This window comes from Empidonax traillii, unplaced genomic scaffold (assembly GCF_003031625.1).
Source record: "Empidonax traillii isolate 1590-97213 ecotype Southwest subspecies unplaced genomic scaffold, ASM303162v1 scaffold370:size553598, whole genome shotgun sequence".
Classification (NCBI taxonomy): Eukaryota; Metazoa; Chordata; class Aves; order Passeriformes; family Tyrannidae; genus Empidonax; species Empidonax traillii.
This window is the reverse complement of record NW_020955563.1, coordinates 369,899-394,143: the sequence shown is the minus strand read 5'-3', so window position 1 is coordinate 394,143 and position 24,245 is coordinate 369,899. Positions and strand designations below refer to the sequence as shown.

Below are 24,245 nucleotides of genomic sequence, written 5' to 3'. Positions count from 1 at the left end.
TTTTTTTTCCCTTACTTTTTATAGCAAGTACATTCTGCTCCAGATTCATTCGCTTCAAACCTGTATGGCAAAACCTATTTTAGCTGTGGAGTCCAGTATCTCGGTGGATTTCATTAAGAAAAGGGCCCACACAAGCTGCAGTTTAAAGATCCATCGTTTTCATAGCAACTCAAATCAAACAATGCTTTCTAAGCATATCCTTGCATACCATGGAAAGTGTGACTTAAAGAGCAAGGCTCAAGATGTCACTTGGCTTCTTGTGTGACATCAGACAAATCAGTCAACTGTAAATTTTTGTAAAATCAGTATAGTGATAACTTCTTCTGATTGCATGGATCAATTTACTAAGTTTCTAGAAATCCAGAGGAAATGGGTGAGGTTATACCAGCAGAAAGCTTTTCCTTTGACTGGCAATTCCTCCTGAAACCAGGTGGTTTCATCTCCTAACCCCTTCACATCTTCCTTAACGGTCCAGTTCTGTTGTCTCTCACTTAGTGAGCAAAGTTTATGTTCTTTATACCAAGGAGATTTCAGTTGAAATTGCAAATATTATGAACTTGTCTATGTACTTTTTGTCATTATTCTGTAAATTTAAATTTGCTTACTCAGAAACTCAAAGTCTGTACTTTGCCTGCATGTTGTTTGTGACAAAAATATGTCCTTTGCCATATAATTGCTCTTCTATACCTGACTGTGTCTTTTAAATTTTTTTTTAATGGAGAGAGTGGTCTGAAAGCATATAAGGGGAAGGATTAATATGATTAAGCTTTGAAATCCTATGTTCAGTGGACATGGAAGTAAATCAGTTGGTTAATTTTTTTTCCAGCAGAGATATATGAGCCAATACTGGTATTTGTAAAAGTCAACAGTTTTTAATTTTTAATTTTCTGGCCAAGGTAGGAGAGGGCAGATAAGGTTTGTTTGGGGAGTTTGAAAGGCCCATGGTCCTTGCTTCTCATCTCCTAATGTCAAAGAGTCTTTGTTTGTTTACATGTGTAGGGTTTAGTGTAACCATCCTACAAAAAAACCAGCTCTAAAATTAAACCTTTTCACTGTTGAAAGAACAGAGCAACTATTATTTACACCATAATAAAGTGATGTATGGATTAAATATGTTTGTTTTAGCAGACAAATAAAAGCTAAATCCTGATGCCTATCTTGAGCTGTGGGTGCTGTCTCTGTGGAAGAGTCTCTGGGGAGCACAGCTGTGCCCAGAGTGATGCAGGATAGGATAAGTGAGGGATGAAGGCTTTGCAGACCTTAGAGAGGTGTGCAGCATGTTGTGGTGTCATAGCATCAAATCCTGATTAAATTATGTGCTTAGGGATTTCTGACAAGCTTTTTGTACTTAATTGCCACCCACGTGTTTCATCTGGCATAGAATTGCAAGTAATTATGTTGCTGTCTTTGGTCCATACTTGCTCTCTTTGCTTTTATCAACTGCTGATCTTCAGCAGAGCAGCAAAACCCTCTACTGACATGTCTCCACTTAGATGATTCCCACCTACTCTGCACACACCACAGAACATGAAAATGAAGAGGGTGCATGTTATTGGTGTTGCCGTTGCTGACCATTTGAAAACAAACAAAACGTGAAATAACTGGTCTGTTGGCCAGACACAGCTGTAGTCTGTGTGAGCTGACTGGCAGTAAAGCAACATGGAGCAAAGTTATTTTTCAATCAAGTTAGGCTTTACTGCACTAATCCACTGAAATTGCAGAGGCTGTTTTCAGTAAACTAGTCACTTTATTAAATAGGAGCCAAAGCTAAAGGAAATCCACTTAAGAAAGAAAAGTTAAACAATGTAATTCTGCAGCTGTAGAAATAAATTGAAATGGAGAAGGTATATTTTCAAAGCCATTCTTGCAACTAAATTGCAGTCATAATTATTAATGGAAAAATAAACTAAAAGATAATCATGAAAAGTTTCACTTTCTTCTTCCAAATGAAGTTACACTAAAACAAAATTCCTGTCCTGACTTTTCAAGTGACTTGCTTATGAATGTTGTGTTGGTGAGCAAGGGAAGAATGGTCTGCTGATGAAGTTGAGTTGTAACTTTTTCTTCCCTGTTGCTTCCAGTACCACAGGGTTAGTAGGCAAAAGGTGTTGCTGTCTTTACAACTTTACTGCACTGGGGTCAAACTTCATACATGTGCAAACAAAATTAGCATGAGAGGTACACTGTTGTATCAAGTCCTATTGCCATTCCTTCCTCAGTTGTGTAAATGTTATTGATCAGCAATTGTGATATTGTTGGACAGATGCATCACAAAAATCGTCCTATGAATTCCATATTTTCTAAACATTGGGGTCTGACTTTGCAGTCAGTGTTTGTGGGTTCAACTGATGCCTTCAAAGTGTGAATGATTCCACTGTTACAGATGAGAAGCACAGAGATCGCAGAAATTTGCCCAAGGTCTTAAAGGAATTCCTGCAGATATTTAGGACTTTGAGCCTTCTCCTTGCGTACTTTACGTAGGATTTTTTTAATAGAGCTCATACTCTGGTATCCGTGACATTCCTAGCAATATGTTGTAGCAGAGTCTACATGCTGTTTGGCATCAAGAGTCCTTTTATTTTTTTTAATGATACCTCAGTTTCAAAGTAGCATCTTCTGCTTAAAGACTTGCTGTTTCCCTGTTGCCATGCAAGAGGCTGCAATCAGGTAGTTGTGTTCTTGATTTTTTTTCTCTAAGAACCTTTCATTTTGTTTCTAATCCTGAGGGGAACTGACTGTATGAGCATGTTTTAGTCATGATTACTCAATTCTCTGGTCTGACTTTGCTGCAAGTGCTTTGACGAAGCTCATTGCTAGGCACACTTCAAGCCTGCCAGAGTCCTTGGAATACTTAATAATGTCTTTCCGTGATCCCAAAATGACACACATTGGAGATATGTGGACTCTGGCTCTCGAAATCCATGAGTCATGTTTCGTTTGCCTTGGGTCAGTTCATACAGCCATAAAGAGCAGAAACTCCTCACAAGAGTTAAGCTTCTCAGCTTAAGACCAGGCTCTCAAAACTAAGCAGTTGCCAGATGACGTGAGCAAGGCAAGGCACTGATTGCTGCACAGGGCCTTGACCACCTGTGAAGGCTTCTCAGCTGAAAGTGCTGTGTGAAGGCAGAATGGCTCTGACCTGGCTCCAGTACAGCTATGTGAGGTACCTGGGCTTTCAATAAAAGAATCTTATAGAAGTTATATACAAACAGTGCTAAAACAGCTTTGAAGTCTCTTGGTCTGAGCACAGACATGGCCCAAGTGAGGAAAACGTCTGGTCATTCCCTGTAGCCCTGTATGCAATGTCCATGCTTGTACGAGCTCACCTGATCTCAGTAATGTGGATAAGGACTTGCAGACTGTGTGCAGCACAGCCTTCCTGGTGCTTTTGGTGTCATTTTCTATTTTACTGGATTATCCAGCTCAGTTGCCATAAGGAACTGGAGTGTGTAGTCCTGACAGCAGTGGTGTCCTCACTGTCCTCTTCTGTTGCTCATCCATCCATCTCACATCCTATTGATTAAGAAAAATGGAGGCTGAATAGTGATTTTTTTCTGTTGGAGAGCATGTACATTCCAGTTCTGAAGGTACCTGGAAGCCTAAAGAAGGTGGATATATCACCTGTTAACCATATCCAGCATATATCAGCAGTCCTCTGGGCTGAAATTGGCAGGTATGCCTGTCAGAGAGAGGAAAGAGAGGCAGAACAGGAGCTGACTGATTAGAGCTCTTCTGACTCCTACGGCAACAGGAATGCTGTCAGCCCTCATGCTCTGCATTATTCCCATTGCACAACATTCATGATTTGATGTGGCAAATGGATAAAAAATGTGAGGAACATGCATTGACCAGAATCCTGTTGTTAGGGCGTGGGGTGGGAGATGCAAGGGGAGCATTAGTGAGCTAATATGATAGCGTTTAGATATGTAAGTGCTCTTGGGTCAAGGGCTGCTTAACACACTAGGCCAGCTCTGCCGCCAAAGAGCTATTTGACACCCTCCTTTGTACTGACCTTCCCTCTTTTGCCAAAGTGCTTGTACTAGGCACTATGATACATATTGGAAGGTCCACCTTTCTCTGGAATGTCAGATTAACTTCTTCCTAGTACAAGCCAATATAGCAAACAAATGGCTTATGTCCCGTTTTGAAGTATCTCTCTTAAACCCATCTCAGGATGGATCGTTACGCATGTTGAGCACAGTTCAAAGCAACAAAATAATGTTCTTTCCACAAGGTTGGGTTTTTTTTTAATTTAAACTTGCCTTTTGGAAAGATGTGATGCCAAATGATCACCATGGAGTGTATCAAAGGAAGGGCTTGTTGCTTGCATGATAAATGGTCCCTGAAGTTCTTGGTGCTCCCATTTTCTCCTTTGTAACAGGAGACAATGCTGTCTTGTCCCCAGGGATAGGAAAGTCTGATAAGAAGAATCACAGAGCTAATTGGGTTAAAGGTGCAGTGCAAACACAGAGTATACTTATGTAATAACAGGGTTTTCGCTTGAAAGCAGATTTTCTTGCTATGAGTAATTTTGTTTCTGGAAATGTCTGTAAATAACACAAATATTTGCTTGGCACTTAAATCGAAAGTTTTTTATGTCTGCCTTTCCTTATGAGTGGATTTTCCATGTTGGCCGTGAAGGACAAAGGGTGAATTTTCATGGTCCCTTCCGTGTTCTCATTTGAAATTTGGAAAAGAGTTACAAAAAAAAGAGAAAAGTAGAGAGTTGGCTTTTGTCCTGGAGGCTACAGGTGAACAAATGTGAGGAGGCATATCAGTGTAAGTGTTGAAGATGTGTGAAATGTCTATAGCTCACTGTGCTGTGGTTTTTCATGACATTGGTTTAATACCATAAAATGGTGCTATTTTACTGTTGGATCCTCAGAACAAGAGAGCACATATACACATTTTTTTCCTTGGGTTTTCATCCTGGCAGATCTGTTAATCCTGCCTTCAGGCGTGCAGCTAAAAATGTGGAGCTCCATCAAGAGCATCAGTCACTTGAGGGCTGCACTGCCACATTCTGGGAGACTCAGGAAGAACTGGGATCATGAGTGTTACCACAGGCCTTACTCCAAGCCCAGTCCCAAGATTTTTGTCTGACACGTTCTAGTTTTAATTGGTAAGCTGTGCCAATACTATTTCCGAATGATCTTCACACATTATAACCTGTTTTTAAAGCCTTCTGGAGCAAAAGAAAGACTGCTACTGACTTCAGAAAAATAATTCATCTGCTAACTTTTGGCAGCTGGATAGTATCACCCAGAATAATGCCCAGTACTTCCAGCTCACAGTTCCCTGTGCTTACAAAGCAGTGCTCACCAGTGTGCAGAGGGGACCAGGCTTTCTGCTGTGCTGGGCATGGAGCCTCTGTTTGGGCTAGAGGCAAGACAGAGTTAGGGTCAGCTAGGGTCTTTGCCATCCTTGGTCTGCCCACAACTCCTGTGGCAGGTTCCCTTTCTTAGAAAAGGAGGTACGACTCCCTTGAAGCCTCCTAGAATGCCTTCCAACAGGTCATTTCACACAAATGGCAACTTCCCAGGGATGTATACTGGTCACTGCTGGGTTCCTGGATTTTATAAAATGCATCTCAAAAGGACCTCTTGCTGTAGTTCAGCTTTTTATCCATTTTAACCTAACTTTGGCAGCTTACACTCTGCCTTCATCCATTTTTAAATGGTGGTTGCCTTGCTCTGCAATACAGCACCTTATCAGTGTAGCTCCCATCTCATATGTTGTGTTTTTGGTTTTGTTTTCCTCTCCGTCCCTCCAAGAACAGTCTCGTACCCTCTACTTCAGATCACATGTCTGGCCCACAATGAACAAAGCATCTGCTTATTCCTCCAAAGCCACTGGATTTTTCTCTATTTAATATTAATCTCCGTAAATCTCTCCAATCTTTTGCTCTCAGAGTTGTATGTATTTCCACATGTTTCTAATATTCACCTGATTACCATGCTCCTTACTCTATTTCTTCTGTGCTGCTTATTGGCTTTGATAAGAGACATTAAAGGGATGGGTAAGTGGGAGAGAGGCAGAAGAGAGTGTGATTCTGGATTCTTCATATTTCTCACTAGGAAAACCCACCCAAGGCCTCTCCCTTTCTTGAGCACACCAGTAGGTTTTGGTGGTCCCTGCAGTGAGTACTGGATGATGTACTGGCTGGGTAATCTCGAGTTGTTTGGGGACAGTGGGAGAAGTAAAAAAGAGAAATCCAGAAGACACAGGCACTCCAAAAAGCTATTCTTTGTGATTTCAGGGCTCCTGCAAGGTAATTCTGTGACACATTTGTGGTTGACTTTCAATACCTGATTTTAGAAGGAGAAACTTCTGTCTTCTAAGTCTGCCACAGGTAAAGGCAAATTGCAAAGAGGATTATACACCTCTGGCAGTTGTCTTCTCAGCTCTTCTGTCCCATCCTGTGGTGCTTTACAGGTCCTGTTTACTAATAGTGAGAGTTAAAAATTTGTGTTAAAGCCTCTTGCACCTTTTTTCTTCATTCTGCTCACAAATTCAGTTACAATGGTTTAAATGCATAAAAGTACAGTTCAGCACCAACTTATTAACATTAACTGACAAATATAGGAAACAGTGGGACTCTGGACACATTCTAGTTCTCATCTGACTCTGAATGTCAAGAAATAACCAAATAACCCTGACACATAGTGTGGGTTTTGTTTGGCTTCTTTGCTCATCTCAAATTATTCAGGCTTTAGCACTGTTGTCAAATATGATGCATAGCAGAATACCTTAGTGCATTTCAGATTTTGATGTCTCAACAAAAAGGTGGTTTTTTTTCCTTTCTGGAAGTCAAAAAACTTGAAAAATTTCACAGTTTAGGCTTTCTAGGTTTGCCACAACAATTAAAGGTAAATGCAGAGCAATGGAGATGAAATGGACTCGATTCGGTGACAAGCTCTTACTTGGTTGATGTAGGATGCTTTCTGGAAGATGTTGTATTTTTCTTTCTAGATGCCAAAGGATGAGGGTGGAGATCACATATTAGACATGCTGTATAGATACTGATGCAGATATTGGTATGGGTATGGGGCATTTTTCTCTGTGTGGGAGGGAAAGGGCTGTGCTAATGCTAGTAAAACCATGTCAGTGTGAACACAATTCAAGAGCCATTTCTCTGACTGATATGAAGATGGGGCTAACTGGTACCTGGCTGAGTGTAGCCACTATAATTTTGTTAGGTTCAAAAGGGCACTCCTGATTTTATTTTTGTGCAAGTGAAGAGAGTCAGACCTGCTGTACTCAGGGAGGAAAGGTGCAGGAGGTTGAAACGGAAGTTAAGCATTGTGCTTTGAAGCAGAGTTCAGCATTCCAGCAATGACAAGGGTTGGACATTTTGCCTGCTGCAGAGCTGTGGACCTCAATACCTCCAAGAAACTCCAGCAGTCTCAGGAGGTGAACCATTTGGAGAAACCGGACTAGTGCAGCAAACAGCAATGGAATACCATGAACTCTGGGCAAAGAGCAACTCTTGAACCAAGATGTTGGTTGTTGTTGCATTTCTCCTAATGGCCACTGCTGGTAACGGCAAATTCTGTTTCTTTTCTTGTGCAGAAGGAGATATGATGACCCTTGAACAGTGTCTAATAAACCAGAAGAGGTGCTCTGCACAGCCTGAAAAACTCTTACTGGATCAATACCTAGGTCACTTGTTAGATCAATTCCAAAACCGTTGAATTTAACCTAATTAATACTTTATTTGAGTCCAGCAATCTTCCCAGTAAACACTGATGTTTGTTTCATTCAGAGTGTTCAGAAAGGAACTGTGTTTCTCTTTTTTAACCTTGTCATATTTTTGTTTCATAACATTCCTGGTATGTAAATGAGAAATTTTTTTAATCTACTCAATAACATTTTCCATGTGTATAAAGAGTCATGAGAACAAAGATGTTTGCTTTGTGATTGAAGGGTACATGGAGGGGAATCTTTACCATCTGCCACTACCAAATTAGTTTTCAAGGGGGAAATATAAATCCCTCTCATTGGAAGCTATTTTGATCAGCTCTAATAGTAATATTTTATGTAGGATTTCTCTTCCAGAGCCTAGTAGAATTTACAAGTAAATTCATCTTTCTAATGCTTTGGTAAGAGGAACATCTGTCTCAGACATTGTGAGGATTGAAGCACTAAGAGTTTTTTAGAAATCTCATATTCATCCTGTAATATTCATCTGGTGCATGTAATCCCAATATACCAATTGCAGCAATAAATATTTTGCTATAACCAGACATTGAACTCCAAAAGAAACCTATTTAGCTGAGCTAATGAAAATGTAACGCCTGGGATCTTATGATGTTTGTGTTCTGCAGGACCAACCTGAGTTTTAAAGAATTTTGAACCAGTAAGACTCAGACTCTGCAACTTCTATGGAATGAAAAAGCCTCAAGCTTTCAACACCTGCCATAGAAATTTAATAAGGACCCTAATAAATGGGTCAGTTTCAACAAACAATTAACTTAACAACTTCATCTGGAAGGCTTAGAGGCCCTGTTTCATAGGAGGTAACTTGAGAGCAGACTCATGTTATATAGCATAGTTAATGTTTCCTTTAAACCAGAGTTTTTAAGATTTAATATTTCATGTGCTCCAAATTACATCAAATTGGCATATGGTACACAACAAAGTCTTCAACCCTTGTATAGATCAAACAGAAAATTTATATTAATCTTCTGAGCTGTTTGGGGGTTTCTTAAGCACAAGGAAAATATAAAATTCACAGGAATTCAGAAGCTTGTAAAATGAGTTTTGTGGGCAATTTGGATAAAATTATTCCTTATTCTTTGATTATGCCTTTAAAATTCACACTCCTACAAATATGGAGATTTTTACATGCAATACTGAGTACTCAGAGGGCAGTGTAGCTGAGCTGCACCATATACATGAGAGGAATGTGTTTTCCTATATATTCTCTTACGTTGTGAGATATTTTTTCATCTCATATAATATAGACTAAGTCTCTGAGCATTCAATGTGTTTAATGTAACTCTGTGTTGAGATGAAACAAAAGTGGAAAATGTAATTGCGCTTTTCCCTGCCCTAATTTACACATTTAATCTTCTACTCTCCAGTTATTTTGCTGTCAGTTGCTACCCCCCACCCAGTCTCCCTTGCTCACCCCCCTTTTATTTTTGTTACAGCACACCTTTAATCAGCCTTCCCGTGTCAGATGTGTTGTTTGCATGTGCCCTGTCTTTGTTGTTTGCATTTGAACTTTGTCCCACGTGTCATGTTTGAACAGTAGAAGGACTCCTGGACAAGGGTCTGTGCTTCCTTAACAGTTGTCAGATGCAGTATCTGGTATCTGGCATCAACATCCTGTATCTAGTGCCTGACCACTTACTGTAACTAATGGCATGGCCTTTATTTGCCTGCAAGCAATTACTTGCATCTCTTAGCATCGCAAATAAGCAATCTGAGGTAAAACCAATTTTCTAAGATGTCAATCTGGCTTCCTTCATGGGCATTGTTTGCAGAGAAGAGAGTATTCAGATTTGATAGTATGTTGCCTAGTAATCAGAAATATCTAGGCTGAGTCACAGTGCAGGAACACTATGAAGTCAAATTTAAAATCCAGTTCGTGTTTTATTTATTGTCCCATAGTTCAAAAGTAGATTGTTTAGTGTATATTCACTAGAAACTGATTGATTGCTTACTGTGTGAATGAGGATTTGGGGGTGAGGAAGGCAGAAGGAGAGGAATTTGCATTTCCCAAGACTTAGGGTGTCTGAACCACATTCCACTTTGGAGTTAGGCTGTAGTATTTAATTATCATACATTTCCCCATATATTTTTGTTGTGTAATAAGAAGTGCCATTTTCTTCAGATCAAAGACTTTGGCAAATGCTGGGATGTCTCCAGAGCCATGCATGTTATGAGCTGGTTCTGTGGTGGCCACTGGTTACTTATGAAGTGAATATGGGCTTCTCAAGCCAAGGGCAGTTAAAGCATCCTCTGTCACAGTTAGGCGGCCAACACCATCATTTACCATCTTGAAAACTTGCTTCTTGTTAATAACAGGTATAGCTTGTATCAATAGAGGTTGTAAATTGTGGTAGAAACAAGGAAGCTGGCTTTTGTGCATATTATAAAACTGGTACTTAGCAAGATGTCCAGAAGGTAAGTTGCAAGTGGATCTAAAAGCCAGCTTGGCCTGTTGTGAAGGCTTTAACGTCATCTGATGATGATATCCTAGATGAAATGCTAATAGGTTTGGAAGCAAATTTAAGTGTCCTTATGCTTTGCTTTGGGAGTAATATCCATACATGCAAATCAAGCAGTTTTCTGAAGCTATGTAATTACACACTGACAAGTGTTCCACTCAAATCAACTTCCACGTTTCATAGTTCCTTGATCTGCCCAGCCCCACCGTGGTGTGCCTCAGAGGATTATTCATAACTGGTTCTACAACAACAGAATAAATAGTATTTAGAAGCAAATCAATATTTGCTATCTCAAATTTGCTGTTGAATGTAGAGGCTGCTAGGGATTGGCTTCCTGTAGGTGACGCAACAGTAATGACCTTTGACGAGATTCGAGAGAGGAAAAAAATGGCATTAGTAAATGCCTGAGGAATTTCTAGACTGATGGGGAAGAAAACAGTGCCACACAGGAAAGCAGCTGAACTCCCTTGAGCATTAGCAGCTTAACCTTGAATTCTGCCCAAGTGGTTTTTGAAATAGCTTACTTTTAGTCTTTGACAAATTAGTTGCCTTTGCCATAAGACTTGACAAAGCAGTGTATCTTTGTGAATATTTATTTGCAGGCTTACTAAGGTGCAGATACTGGGGCTGAGCCAAATTCTGCCAAATTCCTGTCCTCTTGGACACAGTTGGGGGGCAAAGAACTGTGTGGGTTATGGAATAGGTTCATCATCCTAACAGCACACCTTTTCTTTCTCTAGGGGTTATTTCTCCTCTAAATTATTGCAGCTAATGGCTGTCAGTGTCTTACACATGCACTTTGATATTAATACTGTGCCTCTGCAATGTCTTCAACCCTCCTGTGAAAACAAGTTACAGTTGAGCTTATTGGAAGACTATGTAAGACCCAGCTTCTGTGTGTGGTGGTCAAAGTTTCTCTGTGTAATTTTTCTGTTATGGCAAGGTATGAGCTGAATGAAGATGGCGATTCCTAACTTTTATTACCTTCCAGGATTAGATCTTTCAATCCAACTCTCACAGCAAGAATTCTTCTTTTCCAGCATGGTATTTGTGTGCAGGCCAGCTATATGTGGGTGTAATTATTTTATAATGGTGTTATTGCTCTCTAGCTGCCCAGTAAACACAGTGCAGTTTCAGTGAACTATATACATAAGCATAGAAACTTTAGACTTGAATGATTTTCTTCACTTTTATATCATAGTAGGTGTGAAGGAGAAAAAAATATTCTATTTAATTTATAGAAACTGTATAAAGTTTATAGAGTCTCTATAATCATCTTAAATGAAAATGTTATGGAGAAGAGGGGCTGTACTAAAACTGGGAGGTCCACAAAGCTGGAGAAGAATAGTAGTTAAAGGCACACATCAGTAAATACCTGTGCTGAACTTTTCCCATTAACTCTGCCATTGAGCATATGGACTGCATTAGAGGTTTGTCTACCTTAGGGATTTTATAAACACATTTCCTCCCTTCTCCTCTTCCGGTCCAGTTACTCTTGCTTTAGACTATTACAGAATCAAATAGTGCCCATTCTGGAATCGTTGCTCTTCCTGGAAAGAGGCTGTTTGCTATAGAAATGTTCTGTGATTCATCTCAGAAATCTGTCCATGTATAAAAGTACTTCCCTTTTTTTTTTTTTTTTTTTTTTTTTTTTTNGGCATATGTGCAACTCCTAATTTGCATCAGGGCAGAATTTCTTCAGCCAAATTAGGAGCTAATGTATGCTCAGTTTCATGGATGGTCTGTAAATAAACACAGCTCTCTTTTGCATCCTTATTTACTGTGAAAATGAAGGTTGTCAAAGTGACTGGCGAAAAACAGGACAAGAAACCAAGGCTCTGATGATACCAGAAAACATATTTGCTTCTGTGTACCCTCTGTGTTTCCACTTTGGTTTTGGTTGACACTGGAAGTCTGTATATCCAGCCCCATTTGATAAGGTCTCCTTTCCTTCCCAAAGCCTGGCACTGATGCCCATCCAAGCATTCCTGAGCATTTCGGACAAGTTTAAGAGGTGTCCCCATTGACTACTGCTAGCTGTTGTGTCTATTCTGCCTTCCCCTCTGCACCAACACCTGTATTTGAACAGAAAGGAGTATATCTGGAAGAAGTTCTGGCTAAACATTAACCTCCGCCCATCCTCAAAGGTTAATTTTAGCAGATCGATTGTGGAAGTTACACCCTGGGTGACACGTAGCACTTCTGTTCAGCCTTGGCTGTGGGAGTGCATGGAAAGCCAGTTCTGGGGTCAAGGTGGTGAAGGAAAGGTAGCCCAAGAAATATGTGACACATCTCTCAGTTTGTTGTACTTTGGGATTTGTAGGTGGTAAATGCTGTGGGTGTTTTACAGATACTCTGGAATCCTAATATAATTTACAGTTTCATTTGTAGAGAGCTGTTTCAAATCTGTGCACATTCTTCTAAGACATTTTAAAAGAAAAGCCAACAGCAATAATTAGTTTGGCATTTTCCATGTTTTCTAAAGCACTTAAGGGGGAATGACTTTTTTTAAACAAATCTTATATAAAATCAGGTTTTATGGAATAAGAGGACTTAAAAGTGACAGATGTGCTTCATGCTGAAAGCTCTATTCCAATGCATCAAAATAAGGAAAACAATTATACATATGGTTAGAGGCTGCTGACCCTTCAGTTAAAATGATCAAAAAGAACAATATTAAAATTTGATTTACGGAAGCTACTGCTTGGCCTGTAATCAGTCTGACCAATAAAAACAAACCAGACTTTTACAGAATGTGATTTCCCAGTAGATGGGTTAGCTATTTTTGTAGAGCTGAAGAAACACAAAATGGTTTTAAAATGTATTTGATATACTCTATGAGTAAATTGAAATACAGCATATAACTAGTTTTAATGGGTTTTGTTCATAAATTGCCAGATTTCCTTAATTCAAGTGAAACTTGAGAACCACTTGAGAATAATTGTCTTTAAAATGAAATATTACTTTGACAGTCTACTTCATTTATATTAAATATACGGTTTACTTTTTTATATTAGAAGGTAAATGAAAGCTGGTCGGTAATATGATTCCCCTTGCACTTTTGCTGTAGTTCACTATGGAAATGGATTCAGGAAATGGCAGATGTGATTAAAAACTCTTCAGCTGGCCTGAGAGCTGTTTGTACAGCACCTAGCATACAGCACTTCTGGCAAGAAACAAGAACTCCTCGTCTTATTCCAACATAAATAAAATGATTCTTTAATCTAGGGACTTGGAATTTTGATTTTAAATGTACTGGTTAGGAGACTGGGAAGATGAGATTTGATGAGGCTTTTCCATTCATAAGAATGAAGACAAAATTGTTGTGTTGGTCCTGTTTCCTTGTGCATGCAAGTAAGTATATTGGAATCTGTGCCAGCCCAATTTGCACGAGGGTGTCAGAGCAATAATCCTATAAATTCACACAGAAAGGTCAAGTTGCCTGCTCAGAGTATGACATCACTGGAGAGCTGTGCACAGCACGCAAATAAATGTTCACCTCTCAGAAGCTGAGCATTGAAGATGGCAAACCTAAGAGAGATTCCTTCCTCCTGTCTTTAAAAATGCATCTACAAGTGTATAGCTCATGTCTGGGCAAAGAAATTGAATAAAACCCTGTAGCTCAAACTTATGTCTGCTGGTTTGGAATATATTTGTTTTATTCACAGGGCTCTCACAAATTCTGTTTTGTGTATCAGTTTCTGAAAATTCCTACCAGTTTTCCCTTTCCTGAAAACTGAAGTGCTGTTTTTTGTTTCTGATATTTATAGTTGAACGGGAAAATGTACAGAAGAGGACCTTTACCAGATGGATAAACCTGCATTTGGGAAAGGTAAGACTTGACAGTCGTGATATTGGGATACAAGGAATAGCCACAGACAGATTGCAGTTAACTCCTTTTAAAGGAGTTAAAATTTGGAAACAAAGTTGACTTTTGTGCTTGCAGACACATCTGGAGGAGGGTGATGGAAAGCTAAAGCCTGTTTCTGACTAAATTAAAATTTGTTTTCAGGCACAATCAATGCTTGGGTAGCTTCAGTTCATCTTAGGTGCATTTAAGTCTTTAATGCTAATGACTGTTACCATGAGGTTAGAATTTTCCCATAGAATGCTCCCACATAAAATCAAATGTGGTTGAGGCTGCTCTGGTGATGATGTCTGTGTTCTTCCCTGATCTGGAAATTTGAACATCTGAGGCATCATGGCCAAAGACAGATGTTCTTCAGAACCCGTCTTCATCCCAGATGTGAAGATGGAAAACATTAATTCCTTGTCAGCCATGTTGTGAGGGGCGGTATGATGGGATCTTCACGTATCCACTTACATCAGAGAACTAATTTTTGGACATCCCTTCATATCTTTAAGCTCTAGTTGTTTCTTAATCACAACATAATATGGCTATTAAACTCAATTTACTGTTCTTATTTATAGCAGGTAAGTGCTAACTCTCCTGAGTGGTCTGTCATGCTGAGAACCTTCTTCCTGCTGTTGTGGTTGAAAAGAGGAAAAAAAACCCCTTAATATTACTGAGACAGTAGCAATGCTTAGTGCAGGATCAAGAAACAAGACCAGCTCCCAATCTAGACAAGTCCCAAGTTGGACCGGTGTTTGAGCTTCACAATGCTTTAGTATCTGTGGCTAAATTTCAAAAAGAATGGACTGGGTCTAAGTTTGGGCCACAAACTGTAAGTTTAGCTCCTGTAGTTCTTGGGAAGTGATTGCATTTCAGACACAGGAAAGTAAAGGGATTTTAGAAGAAAGGTATCATGCCTAAGTCCACTATTCTGCAGTGAGTGCTGCTGAAGGCATAAAGGGATCCTCTTAAAACTCACTGGAAAATCAGAATTCGGCTAGCTAGAAATGTTTTGACTAGCAATTGCTCCCAAAGGCCTCTCAGAAAGAAGACAGTGTTACGTGATGCCTTTGTGAATCAGGCTCTAGGGCTTTAAACTAACTGCAGTTTTGGAAGTTGTTAGAAAGGGTTGTCAAATATGTGACTGTAGAGGGTGGTCTTTGATTTACAGAAGGAATTATATCCTGAAAAAGGCTGTAGGGTGCTGTTAATTCTGCTGTGCCAAGCATATGAAGACTTAGAACCTTTGCAGGCAGGTCAGCTTTCTCTGGAGTGCATACAAATTTTTTTCCTCTCTGATTCAACAGCGCAAAATGCCTTTCTGGAGAAAGGGCAAAAGTCTTCTGCTGTATTGTTTTTCCTGGAAGTGGCATAATAAACATACACATGTAAATAATTAGAGCTTCATCAAAGCTGTCTCTAATTACAGGTGATTCCCTGAGGACACTCACTGAGAAAAGTGCCTTGTGCCTTCTGCCTCAAGGAAGCGCTTCTTGCAGAGTGGCTTCTTCCTTTCAGAGGCAGCAAGGAAGTCTTCTTGTACTTCTTCAGGAAACTTATGGTGTGGTGTGTCTCCTTTTGGAGCAGACCATCCCACTTGGGTCATCTTTTGAGAGGATCTGGCTCTGCTGGTCATGGGATACTTGGAAGTAATCTGCACTTCTGAGTTCTGTTTGTTCTTGCTTTAAGTACTGAAGGAATAGAGAAGGTTTGGGTTTGAGGCTTTCAGATAGGTTATTTAATTTTGAAATGAATGATATCTTGCTTTCTTTCATGGAGCATTGTTTAGTACTCTTGGCTAGATTAGGGACCAGGAATGAAAATGTGTGGTCTGGGTTTGCCAGGAATAGTGCTTAATGAAAGAGTAGTGTGTTGCCCATCCAAAGATAAAAAGATTGGGGTCTTTAGGGGCACGTGAGTGAGTGACACCTGAAGAGAGCGTAATTGCTGCAGCTAACACTACCCCTAAGGGCTGAGCTGATTTGGCTGTGCGCCTCACAGCACACAAATCATCCCACACCTCAGTGAGGTGAGGACGTGGTTCCCTTTGGAGGAGTTTGCTGAGAAGAAAGAGACACAATACAAGAAGTGGCTATTTAAAGTACTTAGAAAATACAGGGAAGCAGAATAGCACACCAGAAACCTTTCAGAGGAGACAGGGCATTGTGGCTGGATCACAAGCTAATTTCTGTATAAAGTGGTATTTGCTTCTGGTAGACTTGTCGTAGTCTGAGGGATCAGCACCCAACCCTTGGGTGGTCATTTCTTAGCAGAGTATTTAGGGTTAGATTCTGTTATGGGAAATATGGAATTAGTCCTTGTCTGATCTCAATTACATGAGTTCAGTATCTCAATTTTAGCTCCAGCATTCCTAGGACAAAATTGCCTCTGCTGTGAAGAATAGTCAGCTCTTTCTTCCTGCAGGCTATGATTTACTTCTAGTATCTCTGTCTTGTAAAATTCTCCTTCTGACTCTTTGAAATCGTGATGACTTATCAAACAGTAACGCTTTAAAAACTACTTGGTTTCTTTTTTTCACAGTGCAAGCCTCCTTTGAAAGTGAAAGACTTGTTTATTGATATACAAGATGGAAAAATCTTGATGGCACTCCTGGAAGTCCTGTCAGGACAAAAGTTGGTATGTACAGAGAGGGAGAAACCTCCATAGGGATGGAGCTTGGTACGTTATGAGCAACAATATATAGATATCCAAGGAATAAGGGTGCATTTAGTGCCATGTCTTGGGTATAGTAATAAGAATTTCAGCAGCTTTCTTGTAATTTCCTTATGTTACAGGCTTGTGCCCTGAGCTGTAAGATTTCAAGGAAATACATAACAATGAGGTGCAAATGGTGTGTGATCAGTGTTAATGTTCCTACCCCTCAGTTTTCATTAGTCTTACTAATATGGTCTAAATCAGCAGGGCAAAGGTTCACTAATCAGAACCTTTTCTCTCCTCCTTTTTTTGTAAGAGCTATGTAAAGTTCCAAATACCAGAAATGGAACACCCAGTGCAAATATAAAAGCCCACTTACAATTGACTTTAATGTTTTCTTTCTCCATCAATCTTGTCAGCAAGGACTCTCCTGTGTGTGTGTATCAGACTTGGACAAGAGGAGGGGCCTGCTTTCACCCCTGCAGATGCACTTGTGATCACCTGGTGATGCTCTGTAGAGACTGACCACCTGCCTTCTGCAGCAGGAACGGCCCCTGAATGTGTGGTCACACATTCAGAACCACCTATTTTTTAATATTCTAGGAGTTTTGCAGAGCTGCAGCAGAAGCAGCAGTGTCTCTATGTGTCTTCACACAGATTGCACTGAGAGCCAGGCTGGAAAGGAATTGAAGGGGGAGATACATCATGGTAAACCATAGGATATGCTCCAGGAGGTCAGAGAGGAGGTCAGGGAAGGGGGCAAGGTCAGCTGCCCAAACTTATTGTTAGGTGTTTCTGTACAGATGTGATAAAAACAGTGTGCCAAAGTGGAATTGCAGGGCGACAGCCATGCAAAGCCTGTTTCATTTCTGCCAAAGTGAGGGGTTTTGCCTCCCACCTGCCTGTGCCTGCTATGAAAATTGCTCATACTTCCTAATTAGGATCATTTATTTAATTCAAGAAAAAAAATCTATTATTATGGATTTTCAGGCAAATTTGATCCCGTGACTGAACACGGTTGGGGAATAATTACATAAATAATCAATGTGACGGGTCCAAGAGAGTGATAACATCTGGAGAGCAGGAAAGCTGGTTGCTAACCCTGTTTTGCTACAATCATGTAGTTGAAGCATTTTACTGCTCACCAAAGATGGCAATAATTTTACATAGGTAGATTTCCCTAGCTTTATTTTGCCTCAGTGCTTGTAGGTTTTTAAGTTTTGTATGACCTGCTTAATAATTCCACCATTTTAAAAACTGTGGCTCTTCTTTTATGTAGATGCATGAATACAAATCTTCAACCCATCGCATTTTTCGTTTGAACAACATAGCCAAAGCACTTAAGTTCTTGGAGGACAGTAATGTGAGTATTTCCAAAGGCTGGTCATAATATTTTTCTCTTGATGTATGTTGCAAGTTGCAATTGCTGCAATTGTAGTAAAGTCAGATATTCTGCATGTACGTAAGAGGAATGTACTGCTTAAAGCGGCTGAGACTACTTACCTTTCAGAAGCAAGGCTGAAAAGCCACATAAAAATGCGCAACAAGAACACCTATGGAGTCTAAAACAAGGATTATTTGTTCATTTTATGTGTAAAAGTTCAATGGGATTAAAGGATCAGGAATGCAATATTAAAAGAAAACAAAAAGAAATGCAAATAATTTTTATGAGCTGGGTCTTAGTGGCACTGCTTCAGTTATGCTGAAGGTAGGTGACTTTCTTTTGTGGGGAATACTTTGAATATTACAAATCATGTATTTTTCTGGTAAAGTGACTGCTGCAGCAGCTGATAATGAGTCAAAGGCAAGAGAAAATGAAATCTGGGAACATGACATAGATGCATAATTCCAGGAATCAAAGCCTTATGGGAATATAACTTCCTTCATGGTCAGTGTGGCAGTACTGCAGCATCACTTCCTAAAGTTGCGAGTGACCAAGAGTGATCAGACCCAGTAGCTTGAAATTATTCACTCCTTTTTTTTATTTCTCCCAATATGGGTTTATTCCAAAGCCTTGCTGAAGTGGCCTGTGTATTGAAAACTCTCTGCTCTTGAAAAAATTTGAGAAGTAATGGGGCCAAGAGAAGTCCCAGCCATGTAACAACTCATATACAACCATATATGTCATATACCTAGATCTTCCAGAAAGAGACAATGAGCTATTTCCTATAAAGGACTGCAGTAAGGTTTATCTTAATGGGTGAAGGGGATTGAGTGTGAGCATAGGAGCAGAACCCTGCCTTGCATGGAATGCCCAAACACAACTGATGCCACTTTGCTGCTTCCCTGCGCTGAGCTTAACTCTTGCTCCAGAGATCCTGCGGGAGAGTTGCTGAAAACTCCAGTGCAGGAATGAGCATGATGTGAGGTCTTAGCACATCTCTTATAACCCCTGTGTTGTGGGAGGTTTAACATCCTTTGCCTTTTTCCTCAGGAGGAGATGTGAAAGGTCAAGGAGTCCACTAACTTCCAGGTGTATGGAAAACCCATCAGTAGAGGCTGATCTGACCCTAAATGTGTACATCTACACATCCTACTATAGAACTGTGAAAAAATATTTTACATGTTCACATATTTCTTAACAGTTTCCCAGTTGATGCTTTCTACTCAAAACCAGCTAAGGCCCACTAGCAGATGAGATTTTTTTTCTCTCTGTTGGTACCAGCACATTGCAGAGCTGCAGCTGAAGCATGTCTGGTTGCCGGGACCTCACCAGGGGACAACCTAGAACCTTAGTGGGCTAGGCCAGGCAAGAGGAGCCTGGAGTACCAGTGGCCTTTTAATTATGAGTGCTAAACCCCCTTTTCTATGGATTTCTTGTTCCCTTAAAAGTAAGCAGCCAATATTTTAATATTGCTGCCAGGTAATACCAGCAGCTGGTATTACCAGCAGAGTATTTCTACTGAGCTGGATGACAAGCTTAAGCAGCAGTAAGAGGACAGAGCTCACACTGAGCAGTCTAATGATAAAAGCCACTTGCTCCCTGTTGCGGAGAAAGTGCTATTCAAATGCATCAAGTCTTAAAGGTTTTCCCATGCCAAATACTTTGGAGCTAGCAAGAAATCTGAGCCTTGAAATATGACAGCTAGAGGTGTCTTCTTGCTAAGATTGAAAATGTTGTGCAGACCACTAGATAAAAAGTTATTTTGCTTTCATTTTTTCAGCTTAACCAAACCGGTTAGTGAAAGGTGGTGATGAAGGTGTTGGCAAAATGCCTTGGCTGCCAAGAGCTTCGGGGTTAGATATTAAACCACAGTGGAACCTGTCAGCATACGCTTCTGTCAAGCTGGGGCAGCAGGGCAAAGCACTGCTGAGTGATTCACCATGTCCGGGATTTCTCCAAGATAAATGGGCTTTAACTCGGCCTGGTGCCTTGTGCAGTACTGACAGCTTCCTTGTTTCCTCCCTCCCCTGTGACCTTTGCCAAAACCAAGTCTGTGTTGTCTAAGAGAATAACATCCTGGTGTTATCAGCTGGAAAAAACCTCTGTGGGAAAGTCTAGAGTTTGCTTGGATTAGGCAACCCTATCCTTTGCTCACTGATTTAATCGGAACTCTGTGACAAGCTGTGTAAGGTGGGGTAAGGAAGGAGGAACAAGATGCATAGCAAAAAAGAAGTAAGCAGATCTTACTAGGCTCTTAGGATTTTAAATTTTTCTATGAGAAGTGAGAAAGATGAATAGGATCCACTGTAGTGGGTTCTGTCTTCTTCCATTTTTATATGCAGGAAATGCATTTGTGGTCCCAGGACTGCAGAACTGGGTTCACTTTTGTACTGCAGACTATGCTGGGGCCTTCAGATAGGAGATCCAGAAGCGGAGTGATTGTCATCAGGGAAAATTATCCTTAACACAAGATTTCAGTATTGCTTACTGGCCAGCCAGTCAGTGGCAGAAGTGCTGTGGACATATCCAGTAGTCTCAGTGCATTTTTTGCATATCCTTGGTTTTTTGAATTTGGCTCTGGATTTATCTCTTTTACAGGTAAAGCTTGTTAGCATCGATGCAGCAGAAATAGCAGATGGAAATTCCTCTCTGGTTCTTGGACTAATATGGAATATAATCTTGTTTTTTCAGGTAATAAAATTTGAATACTTTACTCATAAGTGAACTGTCTTCATGGTATCAATCTATTCCAGCTGAATACTGATTTTTAAATTGATTTTTAGCCCTAAAGAACATAATTAGTCATAGTAAACCTGAGGTTTGCCCTTCTAATATACACTAATTTTATACTTGCAGCTGCTTTCGTTTTACTTCATTTGACCTATTTTGGTGTAAATTGGAGATAATTTAAACCCTCATTTGACTTGGACCCGAATTAGAGATTCAGATTACTACTTTGCTTTCTCTCCTTGCCTTCTCAGGGTTCTGTTCCAGATTCCCTGGATCTGAACCAATGTCCTGGGTTTGGTTCCAGGTCACAGTTTATTTTCAATAACCTTTATGGATTTGGTCCAATGTGGTGGGAAATTCCATTTAGAATCACTGATCTCTGGAGACTTACTCAACATGGCAAAAATTCACAACTGGTGAATGAAAGATCTCGAAGGGCTTGGAACTGACAAAACTGATTTGAGCCTGAAAATTGATTTAGCCCCAGGCTTATATTAAAACTGTGCCCTAATCTACACATAGTTTGAAAATTACCTTCTAGACAATACCAAATTCTGATGGACGGAGAAAGATGGAGGGAGGATTCTGCAGCTCTTGTAAGACTGTGAGGCCCTTTCATTTTCTTGGTCTCATTTAAAAAATGGCTGTAAGGGTAAAAAAGTTATCTTGAATTTACACAGGGGCTTCTCTCCCTGGCTGAGCTCCTCGAGCTGAGCAGTGCTGCACAGAACCGGTTTGGCCAGGCAGACTTGCAGGTGGAGATGCTGCGACCAGGATCTGTCACCCTGGCAGCAGAGGGCACAGAGAACCCAAAAGCAGCAGAGTGGATAATTTGGACTCAAATGTCAGTGCTGACCAAGGACAGGAATGCTGCTGCAGGTCACTATTTTTTGACTAAAAATATTTCACGCAAGCAACTCCTGTGAAGAGAACAAATTCAGTTAAACTAACTTTTCTTTCAAGGACACATTTCTTTGCTTTTTGTTTAATAGGAATTTCCACAGTTCAGCCTGAACAGTACCCTGCCCTTTCTGTTGCCTGGGGCTGCCAGCTGGGCTGCTGCTGGCTGTCACGCCTGTGCAATACAAGCCGAGAGTTAAAATGGACAGGACTCTAATTGCCTCTTAAAATTCAGTTACGGCACTGATCTCTTTAAAGTTTGCATGTAAACAAGGACACCATGCAACCCGTGATAAAGCAGAGCATTGTGTGTTTTGCCTTTTATTACAGATTAAGGAGCTGACAGGCAACCTCAACAGGAACTCCTCCTCCTCCAGCCTGTCCTCTGGGCCCAGTGGTCCAGAGTCAGACACATCCCCCAGCACTCCCAGCGTGGAGAGAAACATGTCTATTACGGTGAAGGATCAGCGGAAAGCCATCAGGGCCCTTCTAATCTGGGTTCAGAGGAAAACCAGAAAGTAAGCTAACAAACCCTTGTATAAAACCGTGTCTTGCCACCTGCCCTTTCGAAGCTGAGTCTCTTTTCTCTGTCCTGCCCTGTGGGTCTGTTACTATGTGCTGGGTCCCTGCAGGGGGTGTTTCAGTACAGCCGTGTGTCTACAGCAGCTGTCTGACCTTGAGTGTTAAATGTTAACTTCCACTAACCTGCTTGGTGCTGTTTAAAACAGGGGCGTTCCCTCCTCCCCATACCCCTGGGCTTTCGTGCAGTCTGTTTGATATCTTTTGCTAATTAAAGGCTAGGTATAACCAAGGGGTGAACTGAAAAAATAAATGTATTGAAAGACTTTATCAACAGCCTTTTAAATTAAGCAACAGCCCTGAGGAAGCTTCTCTGTGTGCTGCAGAGTGCCATGAAGGACAGAGACCTTACTAGACCTCCTCGTTCCTCAGAATTCAAGGGGGAAGGTGGTGAAACTTAAGTCACTTCTCTCAAACTTGTGAAATTTGAGTCCATTTCCATTGCACAACACATCTCCTCTTTCCTAAAAAAATGGTTCTTTTGCCAAAGCATTTTTTCTAGTAATGCTTTATCCTGGCAGAGTTACTGTCAGTTTAAAAAGCTGTAGTGTAAGATATCTAGTGCAAATGCAAATGCCTGGACTGTATTTTATATATGTTGTTATCTGAAGCAATGACTGGCAGAGAGTTTTAAAGAAGGCATGGGTCAAAGTTACTTACACAGGATGGTTAGATGAATATTTGGCATTTTTATCTGTTGATTCGTATGTCCAAATCTGCTTTTGAACACAAATTTCTGTGTCTAGTGTTGGAGACAGAAATTTAGACCTTAAATGCTTGGTCCTGTGGACCACATCGTCCCTTGGTTATCTCCAGTGAAGCTAAGGGTGCTCGTTGAGCAGATAAAGTTGTCCCAGTGAGATTCACAGTTCACTGCTGCCAGTGAGGACCATAGGGGAGGCAGAGTTTTAGTCCCAAACTAATGCTGATATCATCATTAACAGGGAGGTGATACAAGGAAAGTGAGGACCTGAGAAGTAAAGGCCATGGACTTTTCAGCCCAGTCAAAGAGTACAAATCAAAAACATCTAATTGAAGAAAATTGTTCTTGCAACTGTGCTATTTTAAAAACATAATAGCATCATTATAATACTGTTATCCCATGATCTGTGCAGAATTTCCTATTCTGGGGCTGTATTTCATTGCAAGTTTGATGGCTGGTTTTTTCCTCCAAAACTTTGGACATAAACTTGTGGTTTCTGGATATGCTGACATCATTTGCATTTGGCAAATTTTCTGCTATAGAAGGCCAAGTACACAGGAATGTGAATCATTTATGCTTATGTGTTTAAATATTTAAATCTTGGCAGTTTTCCCAAGCTATGGCATTAAAATGCTAGAGAGCAACAGAAACGGGATTCACAGAGACATTTGGTTTTGTGAATGTTAATTGTGGTTGCTGAATTCTTGAGGGCTTTGTTTTCACTAACTGCTTCCTACAAGCAGGTTGATGTCAGCTGTTAGCCACACCAATCCAGTTTGTGAATCTGTGTGTTTTCTGGCTGTATTGATGCATTTTGAAATCCAAAAATATCTCAAATGTGACAAGTACAACTCAGCAACCTTCAGTTTTAACTTTTAGGAGTCTTTGAACTTTTTTAGGAGCCTTTACTTTGGATTTTGTAACACAGCCACCCAGGTAAACTGTATGTAATTCTGTTTAGGTACGGTGTTGCAGTTCAGGACTTTACCAGCAGCTGGAGGAGTGGCCTTGCTTTCTTAGCCATCATAAAAGCCATAGACTGCACTTTGGTGGACATGAAGCAAGCACTGGAGAAATCAGCACGAGAAAACCTGGAGGATGCTTTCAGCATAGCACAGAATAAGCTGGGTGTTCCTCGGCTCCTCGAACCAGAAGGTAAAACGCCTACATCGGCTCTGTTGGGTAACATTCAAACTATAATGAGTTCATGAATATTGCATTGTGATACTCACCAAAAACCTCCCAGTGATTAGGCTGTTGATG

At 40.4% G+C, this 24,245-nt stretch overlaps 1 protein-coding gene across 1 annotated transcript in view; it reads left to right on the top strand.

Moving 5' to 3' along the window:
• CLMN (calmin) overlaps positions 1–24,245 on the top strand; it is a 68,164-nt gene that overhangs the window by 34,777 nt on the left and 9,142 nt on the right. The window contains exons 2-7 of the mRNA XM_027892814.1: positions 13,949–14,010; positions 16,573–16,668; positions 17,966–18,049; positions 20,669–20,761; positions 22,031–22,218; positions 23,944–24,137. Coding sequence (XP_027748615.1) covers positions 13,949–14,010; positions 16,573–16,668; positions 17,966–18,049; positions 20,669–20,761; positions 22,031–22,218; positions 23,944–24,137 — 717 coding nt within the window. The remainder of the gene's footprint in view (positions 1–13,948; positions 14,011–16,572; positions 16,669–17,965; positions 18,050–20,668; positions 20,762–22,030; positions 22,219–23,943; positions 24,138–24,245) is intronic.